Source organism: Poeciliopsis prolifica, unplaced genomic scaffold (genome assembly GCF_027474105.1).
Source record: "Poeciliopsis prolifica strain line A6 unplaced genomic scaffold, Auburn_PproV2 SCAFFOLD085, whole genome shotgun sequence".
Classification (NCBI taxonomy): domain Eukaryota; kingdom Metazoa; phylum Chordata; class Actinopteri; order Cyprinodontiformes; family Poeciliidae; genus Poeciliopsis; species Poeciliopsis prolifica.
The window spans coordinates 1,316,377-1,338,936 of record NW_026562460.1 but is presented as its reverse complement, the minus strand read 5'-3'; the positions used below and the strand labels follow the sequence as shown (position 1 = coordinate 1,338,936).

General features: G+C 38.2%; 1 protein-coding gene across 1 annotated transcript in view; it reads left to right on the top strand.

The window, feature by feature from the left end:
- The first annotated feature begins 715 nt into the window (after positions 1-715).
- Positions 716-22,560, top strand: part of LOC129353142 (magnetosome-associated protein MamJ-like) — a 28,445-nt gene continuing 6,600 nt past the window's right edge. The window contains exons 1-6 of the mRNA XM_055022365.1: positions 716-806; positions 968-1,032; positions 6,231-6,336; positions 12,732-13,841; positions 19,616-19,679; positions 19,776-19,900. Coding sequence (XP_054878340.1) covers positions 985-1,032; positions 6,231-6,336; positions 12,732-13,841; positions 19,616-19,679; positions 19,776-19,900 — 1,453 coding nt within the window. The 5' untranslated portion in view covers positions 716-806; positions 968-984. The remainder of the gene's footprint in view (positions 807-967; positions 1,033-6,230; positions 6,337-12,731; positions 13,842-19,615; positions 19,680-19,775; positions 19,901-22,560) is intronic.

The following is a 22,560-nucleotide window of genomic DNA, read 5'->3' as shown; positions in this document are numbered from 1 at the left end:
TACATATTCAGTATATCAGAATGTCATTTTGACTAGTCAGAATGTTAATTTAAGATATCTAATTCATTTAGAGATATCTTGAATTGTAATTTTGACTAGTCAAATTGTATTTTGACTAGTCAAAATTACAAGCAAAATTAAAGATATCTTGAATTGTAATTTTGACTAGTCAAATTACAATTTGACTAGTCATAATTACAATTCAAGATATCTTTAATTTTGTCTAGTCATTATTTGTTTTTAAGATATCCATAATTTCATTTTCACTAGTCAAAACTACACTTTTCCTATCCAAAAATACATTTAAGATATCTTGAATTAGAATTATGAGTAGTCAAAACTACAATCCAGATATCTTGAGTTTACTTCATGACTGGTCATAATTTAATTGTACATTTCTGAAATGTGTATTTCAAATAGTCAGCAATTCATTGTAGATATCTTCAATTGAAGTCTTCATGCAAGTCAATGGGAAATCTGACGTCATTTCGACTAGTCAGAATGTCATTAGAGATATCTTAAATAGGTATTTTGTCTAGTCAAAATTTATTTAGCGATATCTTAAATTGCTAAAACGTCTAGTCATAAAACAATTTGAGATATCTGAAATGTAAGGCAAAACCGAATTTATGTTAAATCGGCTTGCCATACATTCTCGAGTGTTTTCTGGTTGGCTGCGGCTGCACTCGTCCCTTCTGCAGCAGAGCGAGGGCTTCAAGGGGCGTGGTGTGTCTTGTTACATAAAGGAGCGCTGATCGTTGATTTAGAGGAACAAACTGTTCACGATCCTTTCCTTTCTTCACAAGGTAAAGAGAAAAACGCTGCATTTGACCTGTCTAAGCACTGTGGTATTTCCATTCTAACCAGTTTAATTGTAGATAAAGAGAAGGTTTGATAATGACATGAAGATTCATTTGTTATTGTGTCACTATATTTCTTTAAATTAATGTTGATGTTTGTTTTTTAGTGCAGGTTGTTAAAAACATGTCGACCTTCCTGTTAAGGATCGGACACCTGCGATGTGTCAATCAGGTAATTCTTCATCCTGACTTTTAAAAGCTCATGTTTCAGCCTCTGGTTGCTGAAAAAACAGGACTTTCACTCAGGCTTTACAAGTTGCTTATGTGGACACATTCTAAAGCTGCAAACCAATGTCTTTCTGTGTGCCTATGCGAGCCAGTCTAGTGTGCTTTGCTTCAAAAATACATACTCTGATCATTTCACAAAATAATATATATTTTTTTGGTCATTAGGCCTGCATCGACATAAATTCAGAGATCAGTGGATATTTCTTTCTTTCTTTTTGACAACACTGTTTTGTACAAAAAAATTAACATTTCCACCCCACATTCATACAACAGAGGTGTGTAGTAATTTCTCACATCTACACAGTTACAGTTCCTTAAGCATCTGTTTTTATGTACATTTGGGAGTACCCTAGTGAAAAAAATATGTACATTGATATATTTCAAATATACTAAGTATTAAGTTTACTACCTATAAATATATATGAAGTATACTAAAAGTATGTTTTTACCAATTTGGACATTCTAACTTTAAATATAATTGAAAACAAATAAAAGTATACTTTAAGTGAACAAAATATGCATTTGCCCAAGTGTAAATATACCCTTGCTCAAGTCTATATTTAGAAGATATTTTAAATATCTTTAGAATATTTGCTAAAGATATTTTGTGTATATTTTAAAATATATGCTCAAAATAGAATGTGTTACAATTCACTTAACGCTTACTTTAAATTATTAATTTCAGTATGTTTTAAATTTCATCTTATATACTTTAGGCTAGTAAACTATGCCTTTCTAGGTGCCTTAATAATCTTTTACTATTTTTGTTAAAATGGAAAAGAATAAAAAATAACAGTCCTTATAATGGAACTTAATGTACTGTTGTTTCACAAAGTAAGTCATATATTCATACCTCAAAATATCAAACATTGATAGTTTAGTGACAGAGGCGCTACAACGAGACAACACTTGTCTTGTTTAATATGTTAAAATGTAACATACTTTGTAAATATGTATTTCCCTAGGGTAGTTTTTCTCTAAAAACAAAAAACAGCATGTTTAAACTTTAATGTTGTGACATGCTATGAACAAACAAAAATTAATATTAACAGCAGCAGAGTAGAAAATTGTCACATAGCCAAAGGGAAAGCCTGCCATTGGCTTCCTGATGATTCCACTCCATTCAAATGTCTCTTTGCAGCTCCATCTCCGTTTGCCTTTCTCCCACTTTGGCTTCCTATCAGGCCAGTCAGCGAACAGAAGGAGAAGTTGTGAACAAGGACATGGATTTTCTTTTCTGTTTTAGCGTACTCTCACTTTAGTTGTAGCAATAGCAGCTGAGGAGCTGAATGAAGCCTTTCAGTCCATATTGACACTTCTGTCTTAGCATGATTGTTAATAGTGCAGGACATTTCTGGTAAGCTTTTTAACATACATCATAGACAAATGTTAGTGACAAATGTAAAACTTCAATAGAATCCATGGTTCCAGGAAGCTGCCTTTTCTCAGCAATCTGGAGCCCAGACTGGTTGTCACCATGAAAACCAGTCAGAGTTTGATCACCTTTTTTTGGTAAAACTAACACAATTATTTGCAAGGTCACATCATCATTCAGAGCATGGTGGTCATAAAAATGAGCACACACCTCACTGATGATGCAGTTTAATGTCTAAAAACGAGCTAATAAGTAGTTTATGATGTAAAGCACTTTGAAATGCCTTGCTGAAATGTGCTATACAAATAAAATTTGATTGATTGATTTGATTCTTGAGGACCTGATTGCATTGACAAAGCTCTGGAGTCTCAACATCTTAAATCTCATTTTTGTGACCAATAAAAAAGTGCTTGAATTAGTTGCTGCTGGTCAATCCCTGCTGTCACACACAAGCCAATGTCCTAAAAAAGAAATCAAGGTTTTTATATGGCAAACAAGTGAAGTTATGTGATTTAATTAGGTAAGTTGTAAGATCTGTGGTCTTTAGACGTTTCCATGGTAAACAATATTCTGAAACTTAAGTGTTATTCTCAAATTGACTTTTTCTGCCCACATCAGCATTGTTTTACATACATTAACAACCCCTAAGCATTTCATCAATTTAACTTAATTTTTTAAGTAGAGCAGAGTATTTTTATCAGTGTACTTTAAATCACTGCTGGTCCATTGCTGCTCTGGAACTCTGATGACTTTAGCCCAGTGCTTCTCAAATAGTGGGGCGGGCCCCCTTTGGGGGGCGCGGTGCGATACCTGGGGGGGCGTGTGATCCTGGGGAACAGGCTTTTTTTGGCCGTACTAGTATAAAGTGTAATTGCGCACAGTAGGCAGCAGTGGCGCTCTCATTGTTACTTCTGTCACGTTTGCGACAGTGCAACATTTTACGACTTACAAGACAACAGGTTTGCCTTGGTTAGCAGTGTTACGTCAACAAAAAGCTCCGACTGCGTTCTGTCTATGGCCTCCGTTATTCAACAACCCCCAACATGAAAAAGTTTTTCACAGGGATGAAAAGAAAAGCGGAGAGAGACAAAGATAATGAGACAACAGAAAGTCAACCGAAAGCTAAGAAGAGGAAATACGACGAAGCGTATTTAGCGCTTGGCTTCACTGTGACTACAGTTGGAGAAGAGGAAAGACCGGTGTGTTTGCTGTGTCTAAAAATGCTCGCAGCGGACAGCATGAAGCCAAATAAATTAGCGCGTCACTTAAATACGTTACATCCCAATCACGCCGATAAGCCGCTAGAGTTTTTTCAGCGAAAAAAATGTTAATAAGGAAAAAATGTTATGCAGAGATGGATAGTCACGGTGGGGAGTGGGGGCGCGAATAGTTTTCTTCTTGCTAGGGGGGCGTAACGGAAAATAATTGAGAAGCACTGGTTTAGACTAATTTAATATTTGGCGTTTTGAAATACCGAATGAAATGCAGTAAAGATTGTTTTGTATTTTTTGGTTTTTGTTGTGTGGAGGTTTGAACTAACCCTAGTGCTTAAACAATTTATTTTCTGAGAAAAATTACAATGTCTTGTATTTTGAAAAAAATATTTTTGACCTCATTACTACATACATTTGTGTGAAGATGCTAACTTGAAATTTGATTGAGTATTTCACAGATTCAGTGATGTTAAATTTACTTAATCACAGATTAAATATTCTCAGTGTGAGGAAAAATAGATTTACTGCTGATTTGGCACTTTTAACTGACTGTTACATTATAGTTTAAAAGATGACTATTCTTGCAGTTAAGTTTAACTGTAGAAAATAAAGGTGTAATTTCAGAATGACTTTTCTTTATATTTTTCAAGTCCAATTCCATGTTTCATCACAAAACATCACAAAGTTTGAGACAAATACAGATTTTAAAAAATACATAATCTATTTACATTTAACATATGTCAATTCAACATTGTTGTTGATCACTGAAGGACTTCAAATTCCAAGACTTGGGACTTGATTCAGGATTTGAGGATAAAGACTTGACCCTTAGCTGTCACTTACAAAACAATGATTTGGTCCCACCCATGTTCATATTTTTCTTAGAACAAGCTATTTAATTTGTATTACAGTTTTTATGAATGTGATTTCAAAGAAATATTATTATCTGTATTAATATTTGTTCAAACATGGCAAACAAAACAAGGTTTTTTCTGTGGTTGTACATTTAACCAAAAAATGGTTACATATTTTCATAAAATACAACACTGTATAAAATCAGCATGAAATGCCTTTGTTGTTCTTTACCGCAAGTGCTGTGTCTATTAATTATATTTTAAAGCTATTTGTAATTTAGAAGCGTAATAGAGTTGAATTGCTTTGGTAGAAACAAAAATCTTCTTCTCCTTCATTAAATCAGTTTTCTGCACATTTCTGTTCATTGTTTATCTATTGTATTTATTCACTGATTAAGATTTTTTATTTAAATAAAAACAACAGCTATTGATGTTTGTGCAGAGCATTATAAGCAGCTTAAGTTGTAAAAAACGAAGGTCATCTCTAAGTGAGCTGACCTAGACCTACTGATCATGGTTTAGAAAAAAAAAATCTAAATGCTTATCAATGTCACATTAATAATGACTTGGCTTGTCTAGTTAGAAATGAATATTTTTAGAAATGTTCAGCTTTTATTCAATTTTCCAACAAGGCTGTGTTGTGGAGTTAAACCATGCCTAAAACATGCTGGAGGGTTTTTCAGCTGGCCTTAAAATAAGCAGAAGAAAACTGTAAATGCAACATGTTAGTCAATATTTTCTTTCAGCCCAAAGAAAGCCCAATATGTATAAGTAATTATTTTTAATTTAGTGTTAAAGCTGCTTGATCAGGGATGGGCAATCCCGGTGTCCTGCAACTCTTAGATGGCTCCCTGGTCCAATACACTTCAATCCAACAGCTGAATCACCTCCTAAGTTCTCCAGCGTCCTGCTACTGACCTCATTATTTGATTCCAGTTTGTTGAAGTAGAGACGCATCTAAATGTTGCAGGAGATCGGCCCCTGAGGCCTGGAACTGCCCACCCCTGTACGACATGCTGTTAGTGAGCATGGCTGCAGGGCTGGTTACTGCCTCGTCAGCACTATGTTGCACTCAGCACAGCCACATCAGTATGGACCCAGATCTGTTTGCCAGTGGCGTGCTATATATCGAAATAGTGTTCTAAAAACAAGTTCTTGAACTTAACCCAGTGAAATGAAAACTATTTCTGCATAAGTCATGTCATATAAGTTGTTGTTATAGCATGTTGTTATCCAGCCAAAATGGAACACAATTGATAGGTAATAAGGGACTAATAATTTTGACCCTGGTAGTTTTTGGTTTTTGTGAAAGAATTTAGTTTCTGTATGCAAAGAAAACCAATCATCTAAAATAAAGACTAGGATGTTTGGAAAAGCTGTATTGAAGAATCACTAATTTCATTTTATTTTTTGATAAAAAAGAAAAATTTCATAGAAGGTCTACTAATTTTGACCTCAACTGTAGGTTAATTACACTCAGGCTGAGGTTTTCATGTCTTTTCTCTGTTATGGGATGGTATTTTGTAAAATGAACTTTTTGAGCTTTATATCATGTTATTATTCCATAATCAAAACCATAACTAATGTTGCTTTGACTTAAACAAGTGGAAGTGTGTAGAAACATTCCTGCAGTTTTGTAAGCATTTGCAGTTACAGTAAACTCTGAACCATTTCTCTTGTTTTTGTGTTGTGCTGCCAGTGCTTGAAAACTCAGAGTTGGAATATACTGAGCAGAGCATCGACAGCTTTGCCTTTCAGCACAAAATCATCAGGATCCAAAAATTCATCAAAAAAAATTAGGAAAGGTAAGTTTTAGAAAACAAGTTCTGCTGTTAGGTTATGTTTTACTTTTTTCTAATATTTTAAATGAAATTTGAACTGTGGCACAAAAATCGTTGATCTAATCATTTCCATGAGTGGTATAGATATCCTAATATTGGAGCAGATAAAAAACCCAAAAGAACTAAAGAGTGGGAACTGAAACCCCAGGTCTTTGGAGTGTAATCAGGTTCGAGGTTATTTTGAAAACCTTGAACCTGGAGAGATATGGGGCCCAAAAGCTCAGGGAGGTTTTGGGCCCCCTTCCAAATGACAAATGACTGCGTACTTTTGTTGAACACCTTTTGTTATCCTGGTACATGCAAATAGCTTTTCACCTTCTATTAGCTTTATCTCCATGTTATTGAAAGTTACCAGGTCATTGCAAGCCCTGAAACATGCTGTGTTTAAATTGTTTTTCATAAAGATAAAGATTATTAAAGTAATTGGCTCTAATAGACAATTTCTGACCTGTTCTGGGTATTTCTGGAGATGGCACTAGGAGGTGGCAGAGGAGCTTGATTAATGAATTAATGAATGAATTCATTCATTAATTTTCCTTGACAGATTCTGTCTCACATTGTTCTGTCAGTGTAACACTAAAACAGGCTCAGGAATCAGGACACTGGAATCAGGATCTGCTTCAGTTTATTCCTATAAAACACAGTGTCAGATCCCAGCAGCTCAGTTAAGCAGCTTCTGCCCTTTTTATATTAACAATAAATGGAATAAAGAAAAATAAAATCATGTACAAATCAACGTCAAAGAAATATGTTAATACATAATGCAAACTAATATAAATAAAAATTATAGTACAAACTCAAAATTCTAAATTTTATCATCAATCGACAGCCTCATTTTGTGGATACTAAATGCTTCAATCAGCTTTTGATAAGCATGTAAAAAGCCTCAGAAAGTCCTTCAAGGAATTGATCATAAAAACAGGACCAGTGACCGAGTCCATAATGAAAAGACAAACTCAGAGAAGAACAGCTTCAAGCACTGAAGCACAGGTTCCTTTGTCTCATACATTTAGACAAGGAGGATGTTCTACTTCTGGAGGCTTGGAGTTCATTTGGGGTTTTGTTGTTGAGAAGGGGAAGCTGACAATAACTTTTGAAAGAAAAACTAGAAGAAGTTGAATTATATAAAAAAATAATAAACAAAACAAACAAAAAAGTAAACTTGCAAACTACTTTCACCCAATCATCACACACATTCACACCGTAATGGTAAAAGCTACTGCAGGGCTGCCCAGAGTTGATCCTGGAGGACCGACGTTGGTACTGAATAGTAGCAACACCCCATGATTACAGGATTAATTTTCATCATAAAGCCCTCACCTGTGCTTTATGATGAATCAAAACATATAGAACAAAAACGGAACAGCAAATTGTGTACATTGATATTTTAACTATGACTTCTTTGAATTAATCAATACAAACAGCATGGAACAAAGTGCTTCAACTTCTGGAATTGGTTTGGTTTGGCTTTATTGAATGTACTGTAATAAAAGAATAAACAAAGTTATTTACTAACCAAATGCATTTAAAACAAAAGCAAACAAAATAAAAGAACAGTAGTAAAGTATATTTACACGTTCTTCAAAGGAATGGGCGCCCCTTTTACTCTTAACTTGGTTTTATCAGTTTTCTTATTATTTGCCATATCAATAATTAGTACAGTGCATAATTGCAAGTCTTCTCGTTGTTCATGTTGTAGCACTTAGTTCATGTTGTAGGCTTTTGTCATTTGTAATTGTGCTTTCAATTTGCTGAAGTGGTTTGCACTTCAGGGCCACTGTAGGCTAGGGAACACTGAAGAATAGGGAGCGCTGGGGCGTGCTGCGGTGGCGGAGGGGTTTAGCACAGCCCACATTTGGAGGCCTTAGTCCTCAACGTGGCCGTTGCGGGTTTGACTCCCGGACCCAGCGACATTTGCCACATCTCTTCCCCTCTCTCCTTGCCCTCTTTCCTGTCAGCTTACTTCATATAAGGACCACTAGAGCCCACAAAAACCTTGGAAAAAGAAATATAGATATCAAAAAAAAAAAAGAATATGGAGCGCTGTTTCCTCCAGGACATGTTAGGCTTTATTTAAAATAAACAGACTTGTTGACAGTTTACTTTGTGTGTATTTATAATTTTAGGTTTCATGTTATTTTATTATCAACAATGACCCCAAGAAATCTATATTCACTTGTTCTTTCAATTTTTACACCATATGTATGTATAGGGATTTGACTTACTATTCCCAAATAGCATGATTTCAGTTCATTCAAGAACAAGTAAGTACCTTTCAGCTTTTGACCTTGTTTCAATAGTTTAAGTTTGTTTTCTACTCACACATCACATTATTATAGCTGGTTTGTCCATCTTGCTTTTTTGTGGCAGCGGTTGACAGGCTTCAATTTTGTGTCAATTCCTTTTGCATTCAGGAAAGCTGTTACATGTAGCTCAAAAGATTCACCATCTTGCTTTTTTGGTACCTCTTTATCCATTATTGTCTCTGCTAGTGCTTAAGAATGTAGTCAGATTTTTAATCCAGTTTACTATGTCATTTAGTGTGGCATATTGCTCCTGCTAAGCAACATGGATTTCCAGTGACACAGTCCTTTGGTCTTTTTCTGTGTTGTGTAATCTCAATATTTTAGCCTCTTCCACCAAGTCAATTTTTAATGTCATCTACCTCTTCTGAAGCTCGGTTCTACTTTTTTGGTGGCTTTGCTGTACTAATTCAATAACCAATTTGTGTCAGAGAGAGACTGGCACATGAAATGATGATCATGGATCAGGTAGTAGCCTGGTGCTACCTGGTGCCTCCAGAGGTGTATTTAGAAATAAAATATATTTCTATATTTCTTGTGTGTAGCCAGAAGGCTGGGACAGAACTGCCTCTATTCCAGTGGCCAATGCATCCACCTCCTCAACAAATTTCTTGCAGGGATCTGGCTGAATGAGGACTGGCGGCAGGGGTGGCCCTAAGTGAAATGTGGTTTGGGGCCCTCAGGTTCTGCTAATAATGTGGACTGGCTGCAATTAGCAGTCTGATCATCAGATCGCTCACACACCTACTATAAACTTATTGTATCTCTAGCAGTGATGTTTACATTATATACATGTATAATATAGGATACATTTATTGGCAAACTGACTTATTGACCAATTGATTTCTGAGTGATAATTTCCTTAATTTTGGGGAATTGTGATACTTACACATGAAGCCCATCTTAACCCCTAAACTGATCTTCATCAGCAAAGGTTTAAAAATCAGCCTCTGTCCTCTTCTGCTCCACAGTGAAAAGTTTAACTGACAGACTCCCACCAGATTGTATCTGTAAGCTTACAGTTAACACAAGCGTACAGATACTGTATGCTTATACTGTACAGATACTGAACAGGCCACTGTTGCCAACTCACCGACTTTCTTGCTATATTTAGCGACATTTCAGACAAAAAAAAAATTCATATCAGCCAAAATCAAAATCGGCTGGTCTGGCTTTTAAAGATCGGAAACCAGGGATTGGCTAGAATACTGCAATCGGTGCAGCCATACACAAACATTCATGACATTCTTTGATTAAATAAATTTCTCTTAAGCGTTACTCCAATACCTAAAAATGTAATTTACACCAGGTGAGTCTTTCTCCCCTGGAATGTGGACCGGTATTGGACTGATTTTGTGCATTCAAAAGATTTTAACAGAAGTTTCATATAACTTAGAAGTTGATGTAAAGAATAATGTTTGTTTTAGCCACAATATGATTTTGCTCAGCAGCAAACAACAAATCCCAACTACACCATAGAGCAGCTCATCAACTTATTAATGCAGTAGGCAGGTAGCCTGATGGGAAAACATTTTGCTAGACAATATCAAACATTGAGAAGTTTTAATTATTGTTATTAAACATTATCAAACATGGTGTTTTGCAGCCAAAAATACCTCTGAAATATTCAGAGCCAACCATGAGAACCATCTCACTTAAAGTTAAAACTCAGTTTCGCACAAACATAAAGACCCTAGCATAAATGTTTCGTTGTTGGACTGGACCGTTCATGCTAATTTTCTATTAGCAGCTTTACAAATCTTTTACATTACGTTTGCAAGGCACATTAAAACAAACCTTTATCTTGTTTTTTTTTTCTATTCATCCTCTTTCTTTTCTCCCTCTGAAGCATAAATCCTTTTTTTGAAACATTGTTTCAAAAAAGCACAGCAGCTCATGTTATATCCAAGAGTGCGGTACCTACCACAGCCACTAAGGGCCCCCAAGAGCATTTGTTTTCTTTTCATCAAGAAATTAATTTCTACATACATTATAAAATATATATTATTGTAAAAACAAATAACTTCATAATGAAATTGTGTATTTTGATATTATAATGACATAGAAATTATTACCAAAAAAATCGGGGGGGCCCCTTAGTGATCTTTCATTGCAGTTACACGTTTTACACCATTTCAAGTTCAATGTTAAAATCACATTCATAACCCTTTTAGTTTCTTAGATTTAGCATTCATTTATAATTTTATGATAACCATAACTTATTACTTTTATTTTAATCATAATGTGAGTTATTACAGTTGTTCTGAAAAGAAACCAAGAATAATCTGTTACTGTAATTATTTGATACCAAAGTTACAGTTACTTGTTTTACTTGTAAGTGTTCCCACAAGAGTAAGTATTATTATAAGTAAACCAATATTGATGTAAGTAAATCTTATCTAATTACTCAAAATGTTTAGATTTCATCCTATAAAACTTTCATGCTGTGAAACAATAAATAGTCTCAGCTATTTTTTATAAATTTACAAGCTTTATAAAATAACACACACAACCAGATTTATTTTATTGCAGACTGGGTCTACTGTTGGCTTTAGATGTCACTTGTGACTAGTTTTAAAGACAACTTTATTTATTGTTACTGTTAACTAAAATCTCCATCATGGGGAAGTGAGATTATCTCGGATTTTCTTGACACCCCCTCCTCGAGGTGAGACCTTTCACATGCTGGGAGTCCAACACCCTCCTGCAGTTCTGAACCCTAATCCCCAGGAGAGAAGAAGAGGTTCGTCTGGGATGCTGGGATGTCAAGAAGCAGATTCTTCATCCTCAGTTGTCACAAAGGTCTTAATATAGTCATCAAAACTCCACTTCTCTTCACAACCTATAAAAAGTAAAATCAAAGTAAAATCTGAGAAACTGATCATTTTAAGTGGCCCTGTTGTGTGTGAGTTGTGTACTTTATATTTCAATAAAGTAAGCTTACTGAAAGCACAGGTAAGATTGCCAACTGTTCCATGTTAACTGAGGTTTCCCTTATTTTCAGCCAAATCCAAGTGTCCCATATGACTGCTTGGTCTTCATATTAAACTCTTTATGGGGTGGGGACAAAATGGCAAACTTAGCTTGCCTACTAAAGCAAACAAAACACTATATCTTTCATATGCAAAGGTCAAATTGAACCAGACTTAGCATGAGACATCCATGTTAAATGCCCAACAATACAATGCGGTCATCTACTGACATAATTAAAGCCGTATCTCCTCAGCCACTTTTTTTCTTGAAAGTTTTGACCATCCATCCATCCATCCATTTTCTGTTCATCCTTGTCCCTATTGGGGTCGGGAGTTGCTGGTGTCTATTTCCAAATAAAGGTGTTCCGGGCGAAAGGCGGGGTCACCGGTCTGTTGCAGAAAGTTCTGACCACTTTAACCTAATTAAGATGAACCTTTATCATAAGACAGATAGCAGGTTGGTCTCACTTGTAATTAGTTGCTTTAAACTGTTACCTACATAACAGTTATATTTTTGAAAAAGTAACTATTATTGATTACTTTTTAACCCTCTCAGGCTCAAATTACTTGCAAAGACTAGCTAAGTAGCACTGAGTTGTTGCAAATCTGCAACATCTGCCTGGAGAGGGTTAAAACTAACTTGCCCCACACTGTTTGTGAAACCTCCAACTCAGCAGATTGTGGTACTAGCTTGATGAAATGTCTTTATCCTAGTAAACTTTGAAATTTTTTTAGTCATGGTGATGATGATGATAATAATAATAATAATGATACCAATTATTATCATTATTATTAGTCAGTGATCATTGTGCCACAGTTCATTTTATTTGTTTTTTCTTGATCTGTTTCCACTGAGCATTTTTCTTTTTGACTTCAAAATAGTTCACTATGTTGACAAGTGCACTCATTCATACAGCCTAAAAGACTAAAGGGCTGTTTTCCCTAAACCTTTCACTTTTCCATATGCTAGTATGATATTTTTTACATCCCATACTTGTATTAGACATTTTGATGACTAATCATATGCAATTTCTGATTGAACATAAAATAATGTATTTTGTTTGGTGAACGTCCCTCATTCTAGACAAAAGCAAGCCTAAAACATACTTCGACATAGAAAAACTTGTTCAACACAAGCCATGTAACTTCCCTAAGAAAGAAGTTTCTCCAACTGCCTCAACAGTAAATGAAGCTTCACTGGAAGCCATAGCTTCTGTAGCCACAAAGCACACGTCCCCTGATGCTTCAGCTGAAACTATTGCAACCACTTATGACATAACAACTCAACCAGTGACAACATCCTTTGTTAAAAGTGTACCCTCCAAAATAACAACTGCTGAATCTATTGTTGAAGTTCCTGAAGACTTTCCAGGAGAAGACGCTCTAATTTTAGAGGCCTCCAAAGTGGCTGATGAGCCTGTAGTTGATGTGCCACAAGTCCCTATGCATCCTGCTCCTGCCTCTGTAGAATTGGCTCCTGATCCATTTGTGGACGTTGTGCTGGTAGATGGGGCCCTGAACGTAATTCATGAAGCTGTGGCAAATAAGAGATCCATAGAGCCTGTGGAAGAAACACCTCCTGCAGAAGGGTTTCTAAAGTCTGTGGTGGAAGGGGGTGGTGTGGAGGTGTCCCTGGAGCCTTTGACAGAAGCAGCCCCCAAGGAGGTGTCCCTGGAGCCTTTGACAGAAGCAGCCCCCAACGAGGTGTCCCTGGAGCCTTTGACAGAAGCAGCCCCCGAGGAGGAGTCCCTGGAGCCTTTGACAGAAGCATCCCCCAACGAGGTGTCCCTGGAGCCTTTGACAGAAGCAGCCCCCAAAGAGGTGTCCCTGGAGCCTGTGGTGGAAGTGGCTCCCACAGAGCCATCTCCAAATCTTGCAACGAAAATGACACTGAGAACTGTGTCAGATGGGGTACCTGAAACTCTAACTGCAGACCTTCCAGCATCCCTGCAGCCCATGGCAAAAGCAGTTCCTCAGCCTGTGGCAGAAGCAGCTATGTCAGAACCAGACCCTGCAGATTCTGTGCCAGAGCCTGAAGAAGAGGTGGTGCTGGACCCTGTGGCAGAAATGACTGATTCTACAAATGTAGTTCCTGGCTCTGAGGATCTTGTGGACCCTGCCTGGGTCCTTTCCAAGACTGCTGAAGAAGAGCAGCAGCTGGATTCCCCTGCTGAAGCAGTTGGACCATCACAGGGTACACACTATAACTTTCCCCTCCCTACAATCCTTCTGTTTTCTCCTGTGGAACCTGTATTTCTACAGAAAAATGCTACATAACCAGGCACTTTTTTCTTCTTAGCCTCAGAGAATGTGTCCTAGTGGTCTTTCTCAGTGTTACTTGGTGAATATCTGCAACAAGTAACTACTGCTTTTAGAAACTGACTGCTCCTCATATCTTACCTTGTTGTCTGCCCTATTTTACTCTATTTAACCTTCTATGCTGCTTTCATTTATCTTCACTGCGGAATGATGTCACTCCCAACATGTTGCATGTTGAGGGGGAAAAAGAAAATGTAATTGCTGTTACCCAGATTAATTGACATGTGCTTATTCCATACAAACATTTAGCCAAGTCATTTCTATGTAATGTATATATAGAAATCACTTTAATATATTTTATGAAAGTGGTTTAATGAGATTAGTGACAGAAGTGCAAATAAATGGTTTACTGCCGGAGCTATGTGTGAGGCAGACATGATGGATTACGATTTAAGTAAAGCTTTAGTTTTTTCAAGTCAAATGCCAAATTTGGATACTCTGGAAATTAATTTAAAGAGTCAGAAGTCAGACCCATCTGAGTTCAATGAAATGCAGCATTAATTCACTTTGTTGTCACATGTTTTACACTGTTGGGCGTCTCTCGTGATGCATGGGCTTGCATTAATGAAAAGTGTCAATTTTGTCATTAATTTATGTACCCTTAGAAAATGTGTTACTTTGGTTTGTGCTTCTAAATTTATATTTTTCCTTTACAAAATTACATTTTTATATTCCCAAAAGATTTGGAAGTATTTATATAGAAACTTTGATGTAAGGATTCATAGTCTCACCCCCAGTTAAAAATATTGTTCATTTCAATTTTTAAACTAACAATGGAGAATATGAAAGTCGTTGTTTTCCAGCTGGTTACACCTTTCAGTACTTCAGACTTTACTAAATATACTCACCTGTTACTTTTTATGTCTTATTTGCAAATTGCATGGCAATAATAGTACTGACATGTCTGACTTGTGCACTTTATTTATATGTAACAGGTAAATGTGATTTTCTCTTCAACTCCTTTCATATAAAAAATCACATTATGAGACTGAATCTTGATTGTTGTGGAAACGTTTAGATTGTTTTGCTTTTTTTTCATCAAATTTCTTTCCAACTGTAAATGTTCCTACTTGTTAACCAGAGTGTTGGTAACAAACAGATGGGTGACAAATGAAAATTTAAAGTACTATTAAGACTGAGTAAAGACATGTGGAATGATGGGACAGCTTAGCATTTTGGTTCAAACACTGGACTCTTCTTTCTTTGTGATACTGCGAATGGTGACCAGAAGCGATATATGGATACAAATATTTCAGCCCTCACAGATTTCTTGGAGGGGTTTTTTGTTTCTGTTACACACAAATATTTCAAATTGTCAAACAAATTTGAATTAAAAATGCATTTGCCCTTAATCTATGGTTTCATAACCCTTGGCAGTAATAACTACCTCAAGCCTTCACATTAGCCGGCAATATTTATTTGGCCTATCCTTCATTGCACAATTGTTTTAGTTCAGCAACAAAGATGAGTTTAAACACACAACCTTCCAAATAATGTTTTAAGCCATTAATGCAGAGGCTCACTTGGTGGTGCCGCCTGAGCATTCTTTTATTCAGGAGGTCACACAATCCTTGCTGTAAGCTTGTGATATTTCTATGATTTTTTTTAAAAAAATCTGTTACAGCACACAATAGAATTTACGATTCAATTATAGCTTGACATCTGAATTCTAATGCAGCCCCAGATCATATAGCTTACGTCATGTTTGAACAATATGTTCTTTTTATTAAAAGATGTTCACTTTGTACCGCACTCACAAAAAATTCCACTTTTGTCTCAATGAACCACAGACAATTTGTCAACATGTTTTTTGCTAGTGTTTTGTGTTCTTTTGGTTTCCTGTGGTTTCTTCCAGGATACAATTTTTGTATCCAGGATATCCAATTTTTGTCCTGTCTCCTACCTTTTGTTTAATCATGAATTTACTTTAAATAGTATTGACAATTATTTTCATGCCATTTGGACCTGGACACTACTCAACTCTTCTGGATATCAGTAACTGAAAAACTTTCTACTATTTTGGGTCGCACAGTCCCTGTTTCACCAGCTCTCTGATAATTGGTAATCACACTGAAATTGGACAATTTCCAGATAAATTCAAAAAGCCATTTCTTGATTTTCTAACTATCACCTAGAAAGTAAAACTTCTCAATTGGAAATTAAAAAACTCACTACATATTAACATCTGGACTAACCTTCTTACTGAATATATACACCTGGAAAGCATTAAATTTACGCAAAAAGATTATTTAGCTGTATTTATTAATATCTGGAACTCATTTGTGGAATTCTTCAAAAAGGAATTCCACAAATGGGGGTGATGCCGTGTACATTCCAAAAAAAACTAACATGAAAATATTGACTAGATAAAGTCACTTTCACTTACATATCTTCTAATAAAGTTTTTATTATCCAATCTTTTCTCAGAATCAGTTTGTGGATAGACACAACAGATTATTGCTTCACCTCACACACACAAACATGCTGATGATGTAGATTTTCTGCGCTCTTTTAGATTTGTAGTCTGCCTTTAATATTGGCAATGGCAGTGGAGGAAGTGAACAAAGCCATTCAGTCCATGTTAACCATGCTAACAAAAATGTAATTAATATTAACAGTAGGCTGTTAATGTTAATTTTTATATATTTATTGAAAAAAATCTTTATTTCTGTCAGTGAACAACATTTACGATAAACTTTATTGGATACATTAAATATATCTCTGACATCCATTCATCCATTTTCTTCCGCTTATCCGGGGTCGGGTCGTTTGGGATGAAGCTTAAGACGGGAGGCCCAGACTTCCCTCTCCCAGTCATGTCTTCCAGCTCCTCCGGGGGAATCCAGAGGCGTTCCTAGGCCGGCCGGAGACAGTCCCTCCAGCGTGTCCTGGGTCTTCCCCAGGGCCTCCTCCTAGTGGGACGTGCCCGAAACACCTCACCAGGGAGGCGTCCAAGAGGCATCCTGACCAGATGCCCGAGCCTCAACTGGCTCCTCTTAATGTGGAGGAGCAGCGGCTCTACTCTGAGTCCCTCCTGGATGACCGAGCTTCTCACCCTATCTCTAAGGGAGAGCCCAGCCACCCTACGAAGGTGGCTGGGCATTTCGGCTGCTTGTATCCGCGATCTCGTTCTTTCGGTCATTACCCAAAGCTCATGATCATAGATGAGGGTAGGAACGTAGATCGACCAGTAAATCGAGAGCTTCGCTTTCTGGCTCAGCTCTCTCTTCACCACGACGGACCGGTACAGCGCCCGCTTCACGGCAGAAGCGGGCGCTAATTCGTGAACAAGATCCCAAGATACTTGAACTCCTCCACTTGAGGCAGGACACCCCCCTCGACTCGGAGAAGGCACTCTACCCTTTTCCGGCTCAAGACCATGGCTTCGAATTTGGAGGCACTGATCCTCATCCCTGGCTTCCTGTCTAAGAAAGAAATTTGAATAATTGACTTATTTTTTAACAATGCTTCCACTTTATTGGAAGTGGGTGGAAAACAGTGCACTGATATATGACTCAGCTGCGAACCGCTCCAGCGAGAGCTGCAGATCACGTCCCGATGAAGCCAATAGGACCACATCATCCGCAAAAAGCAGAAATGTAATCCTAAGGCCACCAAATCGGATCCCCTAAAAACCTTGGCTGCGCCCAGAAATTCTGTCCATGAAAGTAATGAACAGAATCGGTGACAATGGGCAGCCCTGGCGGAGTCCAACTCTCATCGGAAATGAGCCTGACTTATGGCCGGAAATGCAGATCAGGCTCTGACACCCGTCATACAGGGACCTGACAGCCTGTATCAAAGGGCCTGGTACACCATACTCCCGGAGAACCCCCCACAGGACATGGTTGAACGCCTTCTCTAAGTCCACAAAAACACTTGTAGACCAGTTAGGCAAACTCCCACACACCCTCCAGGACCCTGCTGAGGGTGTAGAGTTGGTCCAGTGTTCCACAACCAGGACGAAAACCACAATGCTCTTCCAAAATCCGAGGTTCAACTATCCGACAGACCCTCCTCTCCAGGACCCCTGAATAGACCTTGTCAGGGAGGTTAAAGAGTGTGACCCCTCTATAATTGGAGCACACCCCCCGGCCTCCCTTTTTGAACAGGGAGACCACCACCCCAGTCTACCAATCCAGGGGAACTGCCCCAATATTGCAGAGTTGCATCAACCAACACAACCCTACAAGATACAGAGCCTTAAGGAACTCAGAGCGAATCTCATCCACCCCCTGGGCCCTGCCACCGAGGAGCTTTTAAACCACCTTGGTGACCTCGTCCCCTGAGATTGGAGAGCCTGACCCAGAGTCCCCAGGCTCAGCTTCCTCAAAGGAAGGCATGTTGATGGGATTGAGGAGGTCTTCGAAGTATTCTGCCCACCGACCCACAATGTCCCGAGTCAGGTCAGCAGCCCACCATCCCCACTGTAAACAGTGTTGGTGCTACACTGCTTCCCCTGCTGAGGCAAAAACTCCTCCCACGCCTGAATTTTTGCCTCAGCAACACCCTGAGATGCATGCCGCTTTGCCTGCCGGTACCCATCTGCTGCTTCTGGAGTCCCACAGGCCAAAAAGGCCTGATAGGGTTCCTGACAGCATCCCTCTCTGAATGTGTCCACCAATGGGTTCAAGGGTTGCCACTGCGACAGGCACCGACAACCTTGCAGCTGCATCTCCAGTGAGCCGCGTCGACAATGGAGGCACGGAACATGGTCCACTCAGACTCAATGTCTCCCACCTCCCCCAGAAAGTGTTCCAAGTTCTGCTGGAGATGGGAGCTAAAGCTCCATCTCACAAGGGATTACATCAGACAGATGTTAATAATTCTGTAAAGTTTCAAACTTCAACTGAGTCCATGCCTCCTGGATGCAATCGTTTCTTAATAGAAACAATTAAGAAAATTATTAATCGTCCGTACGCACATTGCTGCATACAGACCCTCTGTATGCAGCAATGTGCATACAGAGGGCTGCTTTTTATAAGGCTTGGTCAGAAAAAAATGTGCAGCACCATATTTTACGCACAAATTAGGATATATATATCAATGTGGCATGAACTAAATAAGAAAAGAAAGTCCCCTTGTTCCATGTTCTCTACCTCTTAAAATGCAGAGATCCATTGGCAACTACTTTTCTGAAATTCTATCCAGATTTTGCTATATTTGTCACCTATCTGAACAGTTATATATAAGCTATTGTAAATTGAAATCTTCCATGACCTGCAGCCTATCAGAGGAGCACAAGTGCAATGCTCAAGAGCTTTTATCTCGCAACTGTTATATTTGCCCCATCTCCAACACCTGAATCAAATGAACTGCTCATTAGCAGTGCCTGAATGACTGCTAATGAATATATTTAGTCATTTGATTCAAGTGTTTTGGAGAAGGGATGCATCTAAAAGTTGCAAGAAGGTAGTTCTCTGGGACATGAGTTAATCCAAGAGACATCTGTTTTTCTACAGTCTCTACAGTCTCTCTCTTCAGCTAGTTACCATCTAATCTTCAAATAAGCTGTATAATGCATAACGGATTCAGTAAATCAAAATGTATTATAAAGTATTGGATAAAAGTCTACAAAATTGTTGTTTTTGCTGTACCTAAAATCTTCTCTGAGTAATATTTAATTTGTTGTCTTTCTGTGACACTCAGGTCATATGGACCCAGTGCAGAGGCTATTCTTGGACTCAATACGAGAATACTCAACAAATTCCCAGTAAGCATTAACACTTCATTCCGTATCATGATACTCTTTTGTGCAAAAGATCTCATGAGGTGCTGATCAGTTGGTTTTTCACCTGTTTTAAAACAGGGCAGCTGGTGGTCTGGTTGATGCTGACTCACAGTATCAAAAGGGTTTGGAAGAGGAGATAGCAAAGCTACAGAGACTGTATGGTGGTGGAGACCTAACCAGTTTTCCTAATTTCAAATTTACAGGTGAGTTAACAGTTGAATATTTGGTATTTAGTTATATATACAGATGGAAAATTTTTGACAATTCCAGTGAAGATATGTGATGTGAAGATATCCTTTTTATGAATTTGTCATTTATTGCAGTAGTGCAATCTCACTAAAAACTCAGTTTGAAAAACACAACATATTATCAGGTACATTAGTGCATTGGAGAAAGAAGTCCCAATTTATGAGACAACATTCCAGAATCAGCCTGTGGTACTAGGGTTGCCACCTTTCAGAAATTAAAATATGGGGCACCCACCATGGCCCTTATCACCCTCATTTTATTAAGCCTTGTGTTTTCCTAATTCCGACCACAAGATGGTTGTGATTGGTTATTTATTCAAGCAAATGCAGTATTTTCAAGGAATACATTTGAGATTGGATACAAATGACTTGTGGGCATAAACTTTGTCAAGTTGAAAGCACAACACAGAGCTAGTGCTTGGATTGAGTGAGCATGTGTGAGATGAAGGGCTGTTGTAAACAAATATTTTAGTAATTGAGTAGTCTATCAATTATTCTTACGATTAATCAAGTAACTGGATAAAAATAATAATAAAATAAAATATTGGTAAATCTGGCATAACACCAGTGTTACTATTGGATATCAATATCGGTCCAATTTTTCATTTTTGAGCTTCCCCAAAAGTTAGTTTTTGTAGTTTAGAAAAGTAACCTGTAAAAATAATAGCTCACTTTCTAAATTAACCTGAAGAAAAGTTATACAAAGATCTGAAATTCTATTTTAATTAATGATACAGAGGCAGGCTTACAAATATGCTTATAAAAAATGTCTATGATCCAGCTTTTAGTTTATGTATTCATCTTCAGTCAGTTTAATTGATGAATTATGACCTTACCCCATACCTGCCAAGCTTTGGGTTTGAAAATACAGGAAAGAACACCTGGAATGCGGAGGCACAGGGTGTCGGGCTATCGACAGATCGGGGTGGGAAGAGGAAATAGACGAACATAAGTCCAGGGACCGGGAGACCAGGGGACGAAAGTTAGATTTGGGGGGGCACCTTCGTTCATCACACTCATCTACCAGCCATGTACCGCCACTATGCACTCGGCCACCCATTTGTTGAGACCGGGATGATATAAAATGTATTGTGTGGTTCGGCCATGAAGCTACACTTACACTGTAACCATCAACTACTCAGCCATCCGCCGTGTTCAGTCTATCTACTTACCTGTATAAATACCTGCCAATGGCAGCTCTTCCTGCCATTGGCTTTGAACCAGCAGCTCCCGGAGGAGAAAAGCTGCTGTACTCCAGGCATTGCGCCAGTCATTTTAAGGATAATTATTGGTCCCCTTAATCATTACAGCAATGAAAACCCAGGCATTATCATTAATGCCTCAGAGATGGAAGTCACAGCTCCACACAACGCAAATAATGTCCCGGTCAGAACAGTGCGCTAAATAATATAACATAAATCAACGAATCTTCAAGGAAGCTTGAGGAATTTTAATAATTGAGCTACTTGAATCATTTGAGGAATTGTTTCAGCCCTAGTGAGATGCATGTGCAATATATTATTCTCTGTTCACAAAGCATAGCTCACCGCAGTCTATGTGAACCTGTAAGCAGGACTATACCTTTTAGAAGTTTGCATTGTGTGTGCACAAGTACAGCAAGCGGTGGGGCTTTTATTTTTACATGCCTGTTGAGAAATGCTACCATACATGCATACATACATGCATAGCTAGCCTAAGTGACATCCCATTCCCAATTCATAGTACACCCTTTAGTCAATGTTCCTCAACTGTCAATATTTTGTATGGCCACCATTATTTATCAAAAATGGAGTTCATTCACCAAAGCTTCACCGGTTGCTATTGGAATGCTTTAACACTCTTCTATGATGACATCACAAAGTTAGGGGCCATTCAAGACTTTGCGCTTTTCCACCTTCCACTGGAGGATGCCCCAAACATGATCTATTGGGTTTAGGTCTGGAGACATGCTTGCCCAGTCCATCACCTTTACCTGCAGCCTCTTCAATAAACCAGTGGTCATCTTAGAGGTGTGTTTGGGGTCATTATCCTGCTGGAACATTGCTCTGTAACCCAATTTCCAGAGGAAAGGGATCAGACTCTGTTTCTGTATTTCACAGTACAGATCGGAGTACATGACAACACCTGTTGCACTCATGCAGCCCCAGACCATGGCATTCCCACCAACATGCTTGACTGTAGGCATCACACACTTATTTTTGTACTCCTCACCTGACAGCTGCTACATGTGGTTGAGACCATCTGAACCAAAAGAATTAATCTTGGTCTCATCAGACCACAGGACCTGATGAGACCAGAAATCCATGTCCTTTGATGACTTTTCATCAGAAAACTGTTTGCAGACTTTGTTGTGTGCAGACTTTCAGAAGAGGCTTCTTTCTGGAGTGACAGCCATGCAGACCAAGTTGATGAAGTGTGTGGTGTACGGTCTGAGCACTGCTGTCCCACCTGTAGCTCTCTCTGTAGCAATGCTGACAGCACTCCTGTGGTTGTCTTTCAGAAATAGCATTTTGATGTGACATTGAGCATGGGCACTCAGCTTCTTTGGACAAACAATGCAACCAAAAAAAAATAAAATTCCCTTCTCACCCACCGCGGGTGGTTCTTATCCTCTG